The following is a 14,851-nucleotide window of genomic DNA, read 5'->3' on the forward strand; positions in this document are numbered from 1 at the left end:
TGTATTGCAGAATTGAGATTTTGAAGGGGTGCTGCGGAATAAATTTGGAGGTCATCAGCGTAGAGATGAAAAGAAGAAGAGAGATTTTTAGTAATGCCATCAATATATATGGAGAATAGAATAGGAGAAAGGATACCGCCTTGCGGAACACCGGAGCTTACATCACACCAATCAGAACTAACATTGTCGACTTTAACAGATTGACGGCGACCTGAAAGATATGAATGAAACCACGAAAGAGGAACTGAAGAGAAATTAAGAGATCGCATAACAGCAAGCAGAATATCGAAGTCGATCGTGTTGAAAGCATTAGTGAAATCCAGGAGAACAAGAACCGTAAGTTCTTTGTTATCAATATTAGCACGAATATCATCCGTTATTTTCACCAAGGCCGTCGTTGTGCTATGTCCTTTACGAAAACCTGATTGATAGGGACTTAGTAAATTATGTTGGAAAAGGTAGGATGTGACTTGCTGAAGAACATGAAGCTCAGGAATTTTGGAAAGGAATGGAAGAATTGAAATCGGACGGAGCTGAGAAGGAGATACCGGATTAGGTTTTTTAGGAAGAGGAATAACAATGCTGTATTTCCACTCTGAAGGGAAAACCCCTGTAGAAAGTGAACTGTTCACAATTTTAGCAATGGCCGGTGCAATCAGTTCAGCTATTGGTTTAATCATATCCACTGATATGCCGTCATTACCTACAGCCTTCGTGTTTAAAGATTTTAAATAAGTAACTACTTCTTCACAGGAAATATCAGAGAAGTTGAAGGAAGGAATATCAGGAAGAGGTTTGAGAGAAAGAGATGTTAAAGTTTCCTGTTTCGCAATATAAGAGTAGTTTGAAGAAGGATTACCGAAGAATTTATTCAACACATTTATATCAAATGATAAGTCTCCCTCAAGCCTTTGCTTCCCCACGCCCAGGCGCTTAAGGAAATTCCAAAGTTTATTAGGAGGGCAGTTCTTTATGTTGGAATGGATAAAATTACGTTTGGCTTCACGACACTTTTTATTGCAACGATTGCGCAGATCAACATACATATCGCGGTTTTGCTCCGAAGGACATTGGCGCAATTTAAGTTTAGCCCTATCTCTCCTTGTCATCAAAGATTTAATATATGAAGAAAGCCAAGGAGCAGGATGATGCTTGACCCGAACCGGATGCAGGGGAGCATGCCTATCGTATATAGCCAAGATGGCTTTATTGAAGGCAGAAACCCTGGCATCCATGTCCTGAGAAGAAAGAAGGTCATCCCAGTCAATTGCAGCAACATCTGATGCTAGGAGGTCATGATCAATGGCTGAGAAGTTCCGTAGCAACATGACCCTGTGCTTACGTTTACGAGTGCGAAATTTAAAGGAACCGTAGATAAGATCATGGGCAGAAAAACAAGGAGCATTGAATTGACCATGCCTCGCAACAATGTTAGGGGAGGAGGTTATAATTAGGTCAAGGAGAGAAGGCTGACCATTATGAGGGAAGTGAGTGGCATTAAGGGGAAGGGTGTGTAAATCCAACGAGCGAAGAAGGTACAAAAGAGATTCAGAGCGAGAGTCTTTCTTGAGAAGACAGGTATTGAAATCTCCCATTATGAGTAAATGATCATATTGATTACGATAAAGTGAAAGAAGTGACTCAAATGAGTTGAAATAATTGATATGTAGGGAAGGGCTGTAATAAACACCCAAAAGTATTTTTGTAAAATTAAGAGAGATTTCAAGAAAGAGGTGCTCCGGCGTCTGAAAAACAGACGGAGACTGTGATATGATCTGACAAGGTATGTCACCGCGAAGGTAAATTGCCACACCCCCACATCTGACCGTTTTTGACACTCCATTTTTAACAATAGTGTATGTCCTATCATTTCTTATAAGCCTAAATCCAGGAAGAGGAAACATAGTAGAAGGAAGTGAAGGTTTAAGAAAACTCTCGGAAACTAGAATGGCATGAATAGGAGAAGAACAAAAGGAAGCTAAAAGGGCGTTATAGTGTTCAGGAATACTTTGGGCATTAATGTGCACAACATTGAAATTTTTAGCTAAGGTCGAGAAGGTATAATTAAGGTTATTTTCCAAAGAGCTAAAGTCATCCTCTTCTACGCTTAAAAAACTCCCAGAAGAAGAGGAAAAGGAAAAATATTCCAAGTCCGAATTATCATCTAATACATCCGACATTGAGCTATACAAGTATGTATAATAAATAAAATAAAATAATATTATAATCACTGTGTGTTTGTAACGTAATTAAAACGTAAAACACAGATATCAAACTTGCAGATACCTTCCAGATTGATCAAAATAAAAAATAATAATGAATAATTAAAAAAAGAAAAACAAACAGTTGCAGGATATACCTACATTCAGTAAAATTCGATACAAAAAAGAAATGACAGTCTTATTTAAAATTATGCATATGCCAACGACAGGGCAATCTTAAAAAAAAATAAAAAAAAAATATTTTAACTAGTGACATGACAAGTGACAATGACATTGACGCATGCAATGACAGATCGGAGTCGTTTTGGAAGTAGTAGGTAATGCAAATAGTTCGCTTTGTTTTGTGAGGTAGATCTAGTAAAATAAAATTAATTGTGATAAACAAGCAAAACAGAAGTGTAACAGAAAAATAAAGAAATAATAATGCGAAATTTATCTACCCCACAAAAGTTTAAACAACGCATGAATTAGGAACATCAAATCATATTATTAACTTTGACGAAACCAAGTCACTTTTTTGTGGCCTTTTGGGTTCTACAGCTGCGGACCTCCTTGGGCTGTGAACGACCGGGAAAATCACCAGCTTGAGCCCGCTGCGCCACAGGGAATGTTGCAGTAGTAACGTCAGCCGAGCCAGTACCCGCTGTCACTTTGAAATTACCAGCGGCCCTTTCCTCCAGGATAGAATTTAATTCTCTCATCGTCGTTAATTTCCTATAAGCACCTTTAGAGTCCACAACTACAATCTTGCCGTTATTCGTCCAGCAGCCCTTGACTCCCAAGGTCTTCCGTGCCTCCAGAAACACAGCATGCCGTGAAGCAGTTAAAAACTCCGAAAGGGTCAAGCCACTGCCCTTTAAGTTCTTCTTTGCGGCCCAAACAGCATTCCGAGTGTTAGTGTCAATAAAGCGAATGAAAATCGGACGTGGCTTATCAGGTGAACGAGCTTTGCCCATGCGCCAACATGCTGATATGGAGCTGGGAGTAATGGGGATCAGGAGCTTGTCACAGCATATTTTTCTGACATCTTCAACAAGATTCTCATTTTTACTGCCAATGAAACCATGAATTAAGAGAATGCATGAACGTGATCTCATTTCGGTTTCCTCTAGCACAGAGAGAACAAGTTCCAGTTGCCTATTGACATCAGAGACAGCCTTCCAGATAAAAGTTTTGAAAGTGTTGTACTCACTATAAAGAACAGGAATCTCCGACTGTGTGCCTAAAGACTCTTCAAAACCAGCCATTTTTTCTGCAAACAGTTCCTTCATCTCATTCATGTTCTTAGACAGCTGACTTAGTACATCCATTATAGCGAAGTGTGTAAATTGCGTGATAAAGTGAGAGGAGAGGTGAAAACAATATCTGGCAGGTATTTGTTCACAAAATATTTAAGCTACAAGCAATTGTCATTAATAGTATATGTAGAATTATAATAAAAATAAATTAAATTAAAGAGGATAACAAAAACACGTCTAACTTTTTTAGCTGCTACCCGCCAAAAAAAAAAAAAAAAAAAAAAAAAAAAAAAAAAAAAAAAAAAAAAAAAAAAAAAAAAAAAAAAAAAAACAAAAAAAAAAAAAAAAAAAAAAAAATTATTATATTATTTTTATGAACAGACTAGAGTACGCTCGCCGTTCCGCCGCCTGAAAAGAAATATCTCGTAAATATCCTTTCCCGTGGGAATTTCGGATAATCCTTTCTAGTGCACTTCTAAACCACGTAACAGTAACTTCCCTTTAATCATTATTTGGCACAAAGGAGGTTGACACCTAGCACAGGTGTCAGTTCTCCATACATATTTTTTTGGTTTTTGAGCTTGTACGTAAGAACTATTGTTGTGGAGAAAAAATAAAGAATTTATTATTTATTTATTCATTTATAGAACAGAGAAAGAGAAAATCCAATATTTGGGAAGAACATAGAAAATTAATACAAACTTGTACATGTAGTTCAGTTCATAAATAAATACGGCCGCAAATATATATTTGTCAACTTTGGTGATGTTGTCCAGTTCATTGGTTAAATTTAAAATTTATATCAAATACTCTAGTCTATAGTTTTATTATCATTTAAGGAACCAAAAAGTAAAAGTGTAAAAGTTCTATAATCCATGAAATTTCTACTTTCCCCATAAGGATACTTCATTACGATAATTTAATGACTCGATTGTCATTTGATGTTTTATAATGAGTTAATTAAGAGCTGTCGGCTTCTCTTTGGTTCGTTTCCGTATATTCAGGGAATAATGAGCTAATCATGGTAACGTATTAGTCTACTTAAAAGCATATTATTACACCTACACAATTAATGCCTAAATATCTTTACAGAGCATGCAATGAATTTGGTAGCAGGCAATCCTATTTTAATTTTAAATTTGAATTCACTCAATAATTGTTATGGTCTACCTAAAGAAGTATGATTTTCTTTAGTAAAATTCAATAAAAATATTCAATAAGAGAAAGATTTTAGAATCTTGTTATTTTTTTTAACCAAGTATTTCTTGCCCAAGTACCCATGTTGATTATTGTTCATGGTATGCATATATAATTTTCTTCGTGTTACTTAAGGTACATACATACATACATGTTTTATTACTTTGACATAATATTTGCGTAGCTCAATAACATGCTCGTATAAAACATAATTAATGGGAAACCCTTATAGAGCAATGAACCTTACTCAGAAAACGTCCAATAATTCAGCTGCCTGTTTACGTCGATAACAAGAAAAAAAAAACATTTTCTGTCTCGACACAAAAAGGAAAAAGAAAGGTACAATATTGAGCAGCTCAGTAAATCTTTCCCGTTAAGTTAAGCGTGTATAACATGTCCAATTAATACAAGCCAGCGTTGTTCCAACACTCTGTTAACTATTACTACCCCTACACAGCGCAACTAGTCTTTTGTTTACGCTTAATGGCTTAAATAAAACGGGTCAAATTCGTAAAATACACAGCTGAAAAGGTTTTAAATAGGCCCGCGAGAGTACCCATTTTGGCCTCTATACATTTACATTAAGGTATAAATTACATTGTGGGATTACATCCGATTAAAAGGACAAAACAGTGGGTATGTGTTAAAACGGCTAGTCCTATAATTGCTTTAAACTCTTGTCTTTTCACCTACCGTTCTGTGAAGGGTAGGTCATTATAACTATGAGATAACAACCTTTTGTCAGCCAGATTTTCACTAAGCCCTTCGTTGTAATTTCCTTCCCCGAGCCCGGATTGCTACAATATTTTGTTTAAGTAGTAATTGAGTTCTTTGAACACGTTTTTTGTACGGAAATGAAAGCCAGTGATGGTCCCGTCCGTTACATTTTTCGTAATAAAAAAAAGATTTGATAAAAAAATGTGTATTCATAAGAGGAGGTTTGAATTAATATTTATTTTAAGAAACTTGTGTTATCAACACATAATTTATTATAAAGAAGCACAATGTAACGTATACTTAAAAACAGTTCTTAAAATTTACGAATTTATCTCACCATAATAAACAATCATCATTCATTATACAGACAATTTAGATCATTGTGCTGTACATTTATTTGAGATTTCGTTTTGTTTCCAATATCTTGGGTGATATCTTATTAAATCCCATAAAACTCCAATGTTTTAACCGCTCCGGCACCTGCGCCCGCCCCGAGCGGGCTTTGAATGCAAAATTAGTCTTGTTTCTTTTTTACCACTTAGTCGTTTCTCACCGATACGAATAAAATTCAAAAGGAAAATTGACGTTTTATATCCTACATTTTTATATTTTTATTGTCATGTCATAGTCATGCTTTTGCAACGACTGATTATGAAATTGACAATTGATAGGTAGGTACGCATAGGTAATGCTTCGGTTAATCGACATCTAGTCCTTTTATCAAAATTTAATAAGCAAAACTTACAATGTGGATGAAGTAGAAGAATGCACAGGGTTTGTGGCAAGCTAGACGATGTGGTCTCTGCCTGCACCTTCGGTAAAGTGTCGTGATTTGATGTTGATATCTCCATAAACAATCAATTGATTGTAATCATATGAAATCATTTCAACTAAAATTGTGATCGAAGTATGCTTACCTTTAACTTCTTTCCCAGCAGTATCCCTAAAGATGATATTACGCCCCTCGGTTCGTCTCCATGATATGATAGGTTCTGGTACGCCAGTGGCTGTGCACCGAAGTTCAACTGAACCTCCTTCTGGGGCCACCGCCTCGGAGCCGTCGTCGTCCGCTATGTCTGGCGGGATCACTACTGACAGGTGACCCAACTGGAGAAGAAAGTAAACTATTAGTTCCTTTTAGAACCTTTCAGTTTTTTGTTTTTTTGTGAGGAAATGAAAATGAAAAATTATTATCTTTTAGTGCACGCTTGACTACTTACATATCAAATTTCAAATTTGATATGTAAGTATAGTAAATTATAAAGTTGAAGAGTTTGTTTGTTTGTTTGAACGCGCTAATCCTAGGAACTTACTTTACTTTTGCGGTTCGAATTAAAAATTATTTTTGTGTTGAATAGATTATTTATCGAGGAAGGCTTTGAGCTATATAACATCACGCTGCAACTATAAAGAGCGAAAAAATAATGGAGAATGTGAAAAAATCGGGGAAAATTATTCATACTTGAGGGCTTCAATGATGCCCAAAATAACTATTCCAAGCAGACGAAGTCGCGGGCACAGCTAGTATATAGTATACATACAAGTTGCTTCACTTGATATTAACTAGAGACATTACGGCGGCCGCGGTTACGCAGCGGCGCGCACAAAGGAAACTCTCATTACCGCCAGCTCTCTGGGGAAAACAAACTTAATGCCGCTTCTTAAACTCATTTACTCTGTGTAATCTGTTAATAAAGTCAACGTATAATTCAGCGTTACTCTAAGTGACTAATTAGTATTTATGTATAATTTAAAACCAAATTAGTAGACCAAGGTTGGTTAAGGATTTCGGGTTATTTATTAACCTTACACTTTAGTGCTCTCGAAAGTAAAATCAGGCTAAAATTTATGTTTGGTATAGACATATAGATAACGCATCTTAGATAGATCGCATCTTTTTTTACTCTTCTAAGAAAGTTATAACAAAATGTTACTTAATATAGTAGAATGTTGAAATAAAAAAAAATATATTAAAGAGAAAAAAATATTATTTTAGCAATTCCATTATAATAAATTCCTCAGGCTATGAGTCTTTACACATAACTAGATTAATAATAACTAGATAATTATAATTAATTAAAATAAATTGTAAAGTAAACATTAATACCATACTGGATAGGCACCATATTAACTATGTCAACTATGCACACTTATAAAGATTATAACAATTATAACAAAGAATTTATTGTCACAACATTCTGGAGCGTACGATTGATCATGGTTATACTAACGCAACAATTAAGGGAACCCACATCGATTAGTGTCCCTTACAGGGCCCGATCGGAATCCGATAGTTTATATAACGCGGTGTCCCTCAATCTAATAATGTAAGGACCAATGTTGCATGAAGACGTATTGTTCTCGAGAACAACAGGGACTTTGACGAAATTCCTGGAACGCTCAGGGTGACTCGAGACGTATTTTAGCAGGTATAATAAAATCACTAAGATTTACTCGGAATTTTTCTCGAAGATATTCTCCCGGCTAGGCTTAGACATTTTTATCGTGTAAGAAACTTCGTGCTTTGAAATCTAACTGTATTGATAGTTAATTACAAAGAAAAAGAAAGGTTTGGTTTCTACATAACTCAGTTCTTTTTCTTCTAGGTAATATTTTTTATGTTATCATAAAAAATATTACCTATATTTTGCTTACATTTACTTGAATAAGTATATTATGCCTGTTATTTACAATATGACACATTAATTTTAAAGCCTACGAGAATAAAAATCAGGATGGCTATGACAACCACTTGGTATTAACTTGGAAGAAACTTTTTAAAAAAGAAGCAGATATACAATTACGAAGAGAATTAAACATTTCAAATGCAAGAATGTTTCTAAAAAAGAAAACCTAATCAAGTACGAGGCCTGTAAAGGATGAAATGACATTTTCAGATAATCTTCTGGATTTTAACATTGTTATGGTTTCGTTCCCACATCTTACGGCACCTTGGCGAAAAATGTTGGAAGGGAAACAAATGGCTCACTTACCTGTTGATACCTTTCAGTAAAATGAAGTCTCAGTTTTGCAAGCGAGAATGGGACGTGACACGCTCCGGCCACATGATTGCGTATTTTTATTATAATCTCGTGCCCGTGTGACATGAATCGTTTATGCGTAAAGTTTCAATATGATGTGATTAGGTATTGTGTGTGGTTTGCTAGCTTATCGTGATCCAGTTATTCAGAATCCACTGCTACAAAAATCTGTGATGAACGGTCGTGAAATTATATGGGAATCGACTTTATGATGTTTTGTCTGCTCCTTCCCTCTCCGCGCAAATTATAAAAGTCAATTAAGAAATTTGAAAATCTTAATTCCACCATCAGCCATCCGCCAAACTAGCCTGTGCAGTCTCGTGACTGTAGATTCCAATAGAGAGGTCTGAGAGAAGTGAAGGCCCCGATAAATATGATGATATTTTCCAATGAACCGCTTGAAAAATATACATCAATTATCAATAATTATTTTACCATCCTTTGTCTATACGTTGGACGTAAAGTCGATGACAATGGCGCCACATCCATATTGTGCAGAAAATGCAGGCTTGCAGCGGCAGTGTTGAACTGCCAATGTACGGTTAATACCCGTTGATTTTATTCTGCTTCGGATTTCGGTAACAATGGCTAAGCAGAACGAACATTGAAACCATTTCTAGAATTACAGTCTTTGTTTTATTTCAAATGTGTTGCTCGAATCGACGAATTTAGAAGCTGAGTTTGAATGACACTGTTTGCACTAATATCAGTTTTGCGCACCGTAGAGGAATTGCTTACAAAAAAGCTATTATGAATAAATAACTCAGAAAAGACTCATTATTACAAACATAGCTGCGGTTGGATTCTAAACTTTTTTTAAGTCGGAGACCAGAACCGATGTGAAAAGACCAACCAAGGCGTAATATCGTTGAAAACATTCATACATAAAATCACGTCTCTTTTCCGGAGGGGTAGGCAGAGACTACCCCTTTCCACTTGCCACGATCTCTGCATACGAGTACTAAAAAGTATTGTTAAAAAAGTAGAAGCAAAAGATAAAAATATATATTTTACTAGCTGTCCCGGCAAACGTTGTTTTACATTTTGTGGGTATGAAAAATAGATGTTGGCCGATTCTCAGACCTACTCAATATGCTTACAAAATTTCATGAGAATCGGTAAAGCCGTTTCGGAGGAGTATGGGAACGAACATTGTGACACGGGAATTTTATATATAAGATTGTCGCCCTGTAAATAAGTGTATTTTATTGTATGCTTGTCACATTCTGGATTTAGTCAGTTTGAAACGGATTATTTACGACCAAGCTGAAATTGATCTGAGCAAATTTTCTGACTCAAACTCTTGAAATGGGAAATTTTCCCTATCATGGACAGGGAAAATTTCCCATTTCAAGAGTTTCATAAGTCTGATTTTAATACTCATACAAGTATCTTAAGAACAACGTATGAGTAATAAAAAGCTGTTTTTTCTTTCTTATTTCCACTTGCAAAAGGTATCAGACATTTCGACCTACAAAAACATATAAGTATTTTCTATGAAATCAACAAGTGGTAAAATAAGTCCAATCGTACTTGAATATTTTAATATAATAAATATCATTCCTTTAATATACTTTGCTTATCGAGAACTAATAATTTACAAGTTGATAATATTTGTTTCGCATAAAACGTTTGCCATAATATTATTATGAAATTGGCACTTGTTAATCAAAATCGCGACGACAGATACACCCTAGAAAATCCCTTTCACTCACATACATATGTACATATAATCACGTCTATACCCCTTGCGGGGAAGGCAGATCCAACAGTCTTGAAAAGACTGACAGGCCACGTTCAGCTGTTTGGCTTAGTGATAGAGTTGAGATCCAAATAGTGACAGGTTACTAGCCCATCGCCTAAAAGATGAAACTCAAGTTTATAAGCATATCCCTTAGTCGCCTTTTACAACATCCATGGGAAAGAGATGGAGTGGTCCTATTTTTATCCGAGTGGTTCCCGGCATCAATAGAACTTATTTTTACTGACTTGATACGTATATGAAATAACTGTGAGTAAGGCTTGAATAGACACTAAGGAAACACATTACCGAGGCTGCTTCTCTTAAAGTGTAAATCCGTTGAGTGCCTAATGTATCTGTATTGTTTAAGTTTAACCGTAGTTACTATAAAGTTTAGACGAATTTCAAATTAAATTATATTAAGTCATCATATAGACTCTGGTGAGGAATTCGGTTGCTGGCTCGTCGTGCTGTGTAGTGTGATACATACTTATAATCAAATCATGCGATGTCGAAGTCGATCTATTTGTTTAAGCGTAAAATATTTTTAAAATTGGCATGATAATAACTTATGTAATAACTTAAGGCAGAAAGTCCTCTAAGTAGAAACTAAATAGATTAACCGACTTGGTATAACATGGATTTCACAACTTTTTACGGTAGAAAGACTGAGCTGCGAGACTTGGGTTATTTTACAGGATATTTTTGATGGCATTATATGTTAACAGAAACCCATAAGCAAACGCGCCCCGCACCTGTAGCCTAACAACAAGAAAACGCTGAGTAATGCCTGCCGATTTTTCGATTAAGAAATAATTCACTTGTTGATTCTACCCCTCAACTCCACTCACTTTCCTTTTATGTATTATTTATTTTACCCTCAACGAGATTTGGCACGTTATCCGCTAACGCGCTTCTTGTGTATTGATGTTTTGATAGTTATTTGTAGGTAAGAATATGTTTAGTGCTTATCTTCATAAGATATTCTGTTTCTAAGCAGATACCTGTAGAATTCCAACGAGGATGGATTGTTTATAAAGCGACGGAAGTACCTAGATGGTAGTTAGTTTTTATTAATATTGAATTCATTTGATAAGATTGCATATCATTCTATTATTTAGGTATTCCATGAAAGATAGCAGTGTTTACTCTATTATGGGTAAAGTTAAAATTAAAATTTTTCAAAGACAATAACTCCATAATAGTAGAGAACTGCAATTAATCCGCTAGTTTAAAAGTTAAATAAAACACTCTTCATCAACTTAAGCAAATATTTGTTAAGTATTATACAATTTTCATAACTTTTCCATCCGACGCTAACAGGGCCATTATTAAACTAGCTGTGTTTATACAAAACGTGAACTGAGAAATAATGTTACTGAGGCTTTAGATAATCCTTTGAGCGTCATAAATCCAGTATAGCAAGATAATGCTGCAATATTTAGACGCGCCGAATTTCTGCTAGTTTCGGTCTGGCTTTATGATATTAAATTTAGGCGAAATAATTATGTATGAGCGGTGGACGGCTCTTTGGAGGAAGGTGAATTCCTGGGAGGAATTCCTCGGGTATTCGAGCTAAGTGTTAGGGGACGTTAGTTGCGACAGGAGGCAACTATGTGTCGAAGAATGTGTTTATGGTGCCAAGAATGAAGCTTCTTAGAGATGGTTTAAAGTTAGTGCTATAGAGACAACGGTTAAAGTAAGGGCTGTTGTAACAACAATATTGTTCGCTGAAGCTTTGTTCTCTGCCCTTTGATGTGCTTAGATTCCTTTTGGGTTAACAACAAAATGAATCAAGATTTTCATCATTAACATTAACACCACCTATTTTTTATATTGTCTGATAGACTGCCATTCGTAAAAGCTTCGCCAAATATTTTCACAATATACATGAGAATGATTTACAAATACATGTAAGACATAGATATTGTAATTATAAAATTCAGACTTTTACCGCATGAGAAGAAAAAACTTATTTTTCAATCTTGCCAGACTGGATATTGGCTCAGAAGTTTTGGTAAGAACAAAAGTTAAAACTAGCACCACTACGCCATCGTTGTTATCGTCTGCAGAGTTTATCAGATTTGTTTCATTTATACTTACAATTGACTGATTTTCGCAAAACAACCGTCTACCTACCTGGTAAATTTCCCAGCTTTCGTTATGAAATTCCTAAAATATCATAGCATGAGGTGCCCGGGCGATTATTATAAACTTTAGAATTGTGAGAATTCTTTCACTTCTCGGATTTCATTAATGTTTCGCATACCTAACCTTTTGCTCGATTAATAATTATTAATTTGGTTTTAATTTATATTAAATCTGATATCGATATTTTAATTGATGGTAAGTGATAAAATTGAAATTTTACTCATATAAACATGACTTTATATATTTTTTCTTTGTCATTTCAAGCATTCTTTAGGAGAATTGAAAACAAAATTTTAATTTCTGACTTACAACTTTTACTAACACTATTTAAATAAATTATCGATTTATTAATACTATGTTTATTTAAAATCAAATCAAGTTATTGTTAGGTAGGTTATAAATTTCTAGTAGGTATGTAAGGACAATTTTTTGAAAACAGTAAATTTCCAATTTAATGTGTCATCAAAATAAGAAATTATAAGCAATAACTTGGGAATCTATCGCAGATGGGCAAGAGTTCTCAGCTGTAAACATTTCGCAAACGGGAATTTAATCCCGCCATAAAAGTAATCCGCTCATAAAGTTCTGCAACGATGGACAACATAAGGGTAGGGATTTTCCCGTACAAAGATTTCCAAGTAATTAAGATAAAATACCAGGAGTTTTTGTATGTTACAGAAGCCTCATTCGTTTTTCAACGCTCATACGGAGTTAATCCGGGAGTATGCAATAAAGCAGCTGAAGTATTTGTTACAGGCGAAATTACCCATATTGAAAATACCTTACGGCGCTAACAGCGACTGAAGGCTTATTCAAACGAGCCTGTGTATTATATAGGCAATGGTGGGCATAAAACATTATACTCACAGGTCGCATTAAATTTTCACGATTTTGGTAAATGGATCGCTATCCATACAATATAATTAGTTTGGCTGAGGGGTGTTCAAATCAACAAGGACCACTGTACGCACTAATACTGGTAGTCATTGTTACATCTTATGTATTTACCACTTACATTTTGTTTCTTCTTTTTAATCAGTTTTCTAATTGAGATCAGTTTAATGGCTTGGGATATTTGGTAATCATATTCTGGATCTATTTTGGAATCTGTGTTTGGATATCGTATCGTGGTGTTTCATGTTTATGTGTTACCGAATGTTGTGAATAATTATTATTCACATACTAAGCCATTAAGCTCTTTCAAAAGGACTAAGCTCTTGTAAGACCTTAGTGATAAACATTGGTTTTATAAGTTAATCATACCAAAGTCGAAAAGTCAATAAGCAATTCAGACAAACGACAATTTTTATATAACTTAAAAGTAAATAATAATTTATGTTATGAAGGCGATAATTTGTCTCATAAATATTTACAAGTTACAAGTCGGAGCAATCCGAAGGACTTATAAAGTATTTTGTATTGATTTGCAATTACAAATCTGCGCCTCTTCAAGTTCCTAAGCATTTCGATGTAAATTAAAATACGGGAGGGAATTCACAAGGCTGGATGATTAGTTACGAGCAGTTTTTAATATAATATTAGGCCTGAGAATTACACAAGCTCTTGACGGCGGCTTCTTTCGTGTAAAATTAATATAACGTTTCGATCCATGCAATAACTATAAATAGTGAAATAAGGATGAATTCCACAATTCATCCTTATTTCACTTTCTAATGTAACAATATTGATATGTCAATTTAGACTTTTAATGAAGTATTGTCAGGAAGACCGTATTGAGTTAGGCAGTTCATTATAAAAACTAGAAAATCTTATTACAGAGTATGAACTCCATATCTGAAGAGCACTTGGCGTAATCAAAAAGGATTTATTTTCAATGTTAAAAAAGCCTTTTAATAAAATTAATTTCACATCTTAACAGCATAAGTTTCATAATTACAAAGCATTGTATTTCAAAAATAAACTGCTTACGAAACTTCCAAGCAAACTAAGCACTAAAAACCTCTCGGCTAAATTTTCCCGATAGAGTTAACGTTAAGCAATCACAGACTACGTACACTACGTTATGTAGATACAATCTACTTGAGAAACCCACATTTTCCTTACCTTATTTGTAAACCTTTGCCATTTTTTGTGTCAACATAATCCGAATGTGTCGAAATGGTAACTTGGGTGGGAAAAGGGTTGGATTCGGCAAAAAACGATCGTCTATCACAGCCTCTGTCAACACGGTGGCCGTCGATTCCACAAAAAACAATTAGTAGGTCAATATTTATTTGATTGCCCAAACTGACCTCAATGAATGATTACCCGTTTATTTATTTTGCTTCAATAAAATAAAAGGAACCTTTTGTAATTAATTTTCATGGGTTAATATTTAGCATTTATTATTTTACCAAACTGACGTGTCTGCCGACGGCGTGTGAATGATTTATTTCTCAATAATTTTTTGAGCTATGAATTTCATAAATTGGTACTAGCGATATGACGTAGTATAATAAATTGCAGTCTAAACTATTATTAAATGTAAAAGCTATTAATTTTAGTTATTAACTGTGCAAAAAATCTACTTATTGGAAAATTATG

The 14,851-nt window shown here is 34.8% G+C and overlaps 1 protein-coding gene across 1 annotated transcript in view; it reads right to left on the minus strand.

Annotated features, from left to right (window-relative positions):
- Window positions 1-14,851, minus strand: part of LOC106136360 (lachesin-like) — a 48,106-nt gene that overhangs the window by 15,454 nt on the left and 17,801 nt on the right. Inside the window, exon 4 of the mRNA XM_060946208.1 lies at window positions 6,292-6,481. Coding sequence (XP_060802191.1) covers window positions 6,292-6,481 — 190 coding nt within the window. The remainder of the gene's footprint in view (window positions 1-6,291; window positions 6,482-14,851) is intronic.

Source organism: Amyelois transitella, chromosome 10 (genome assembly GCF_032362555.1).
Source record: "Amyelois transitella isolate CPQ chromosome 10, ilAmyTran1.1, whole genome shotgun sequence".
Lineage (NCBI taxonomy): Eukaryota > Metazoa > Arthropoda > Insecta > Lepidoptera > Pyralidae > Amyelois > Amyelois transitella.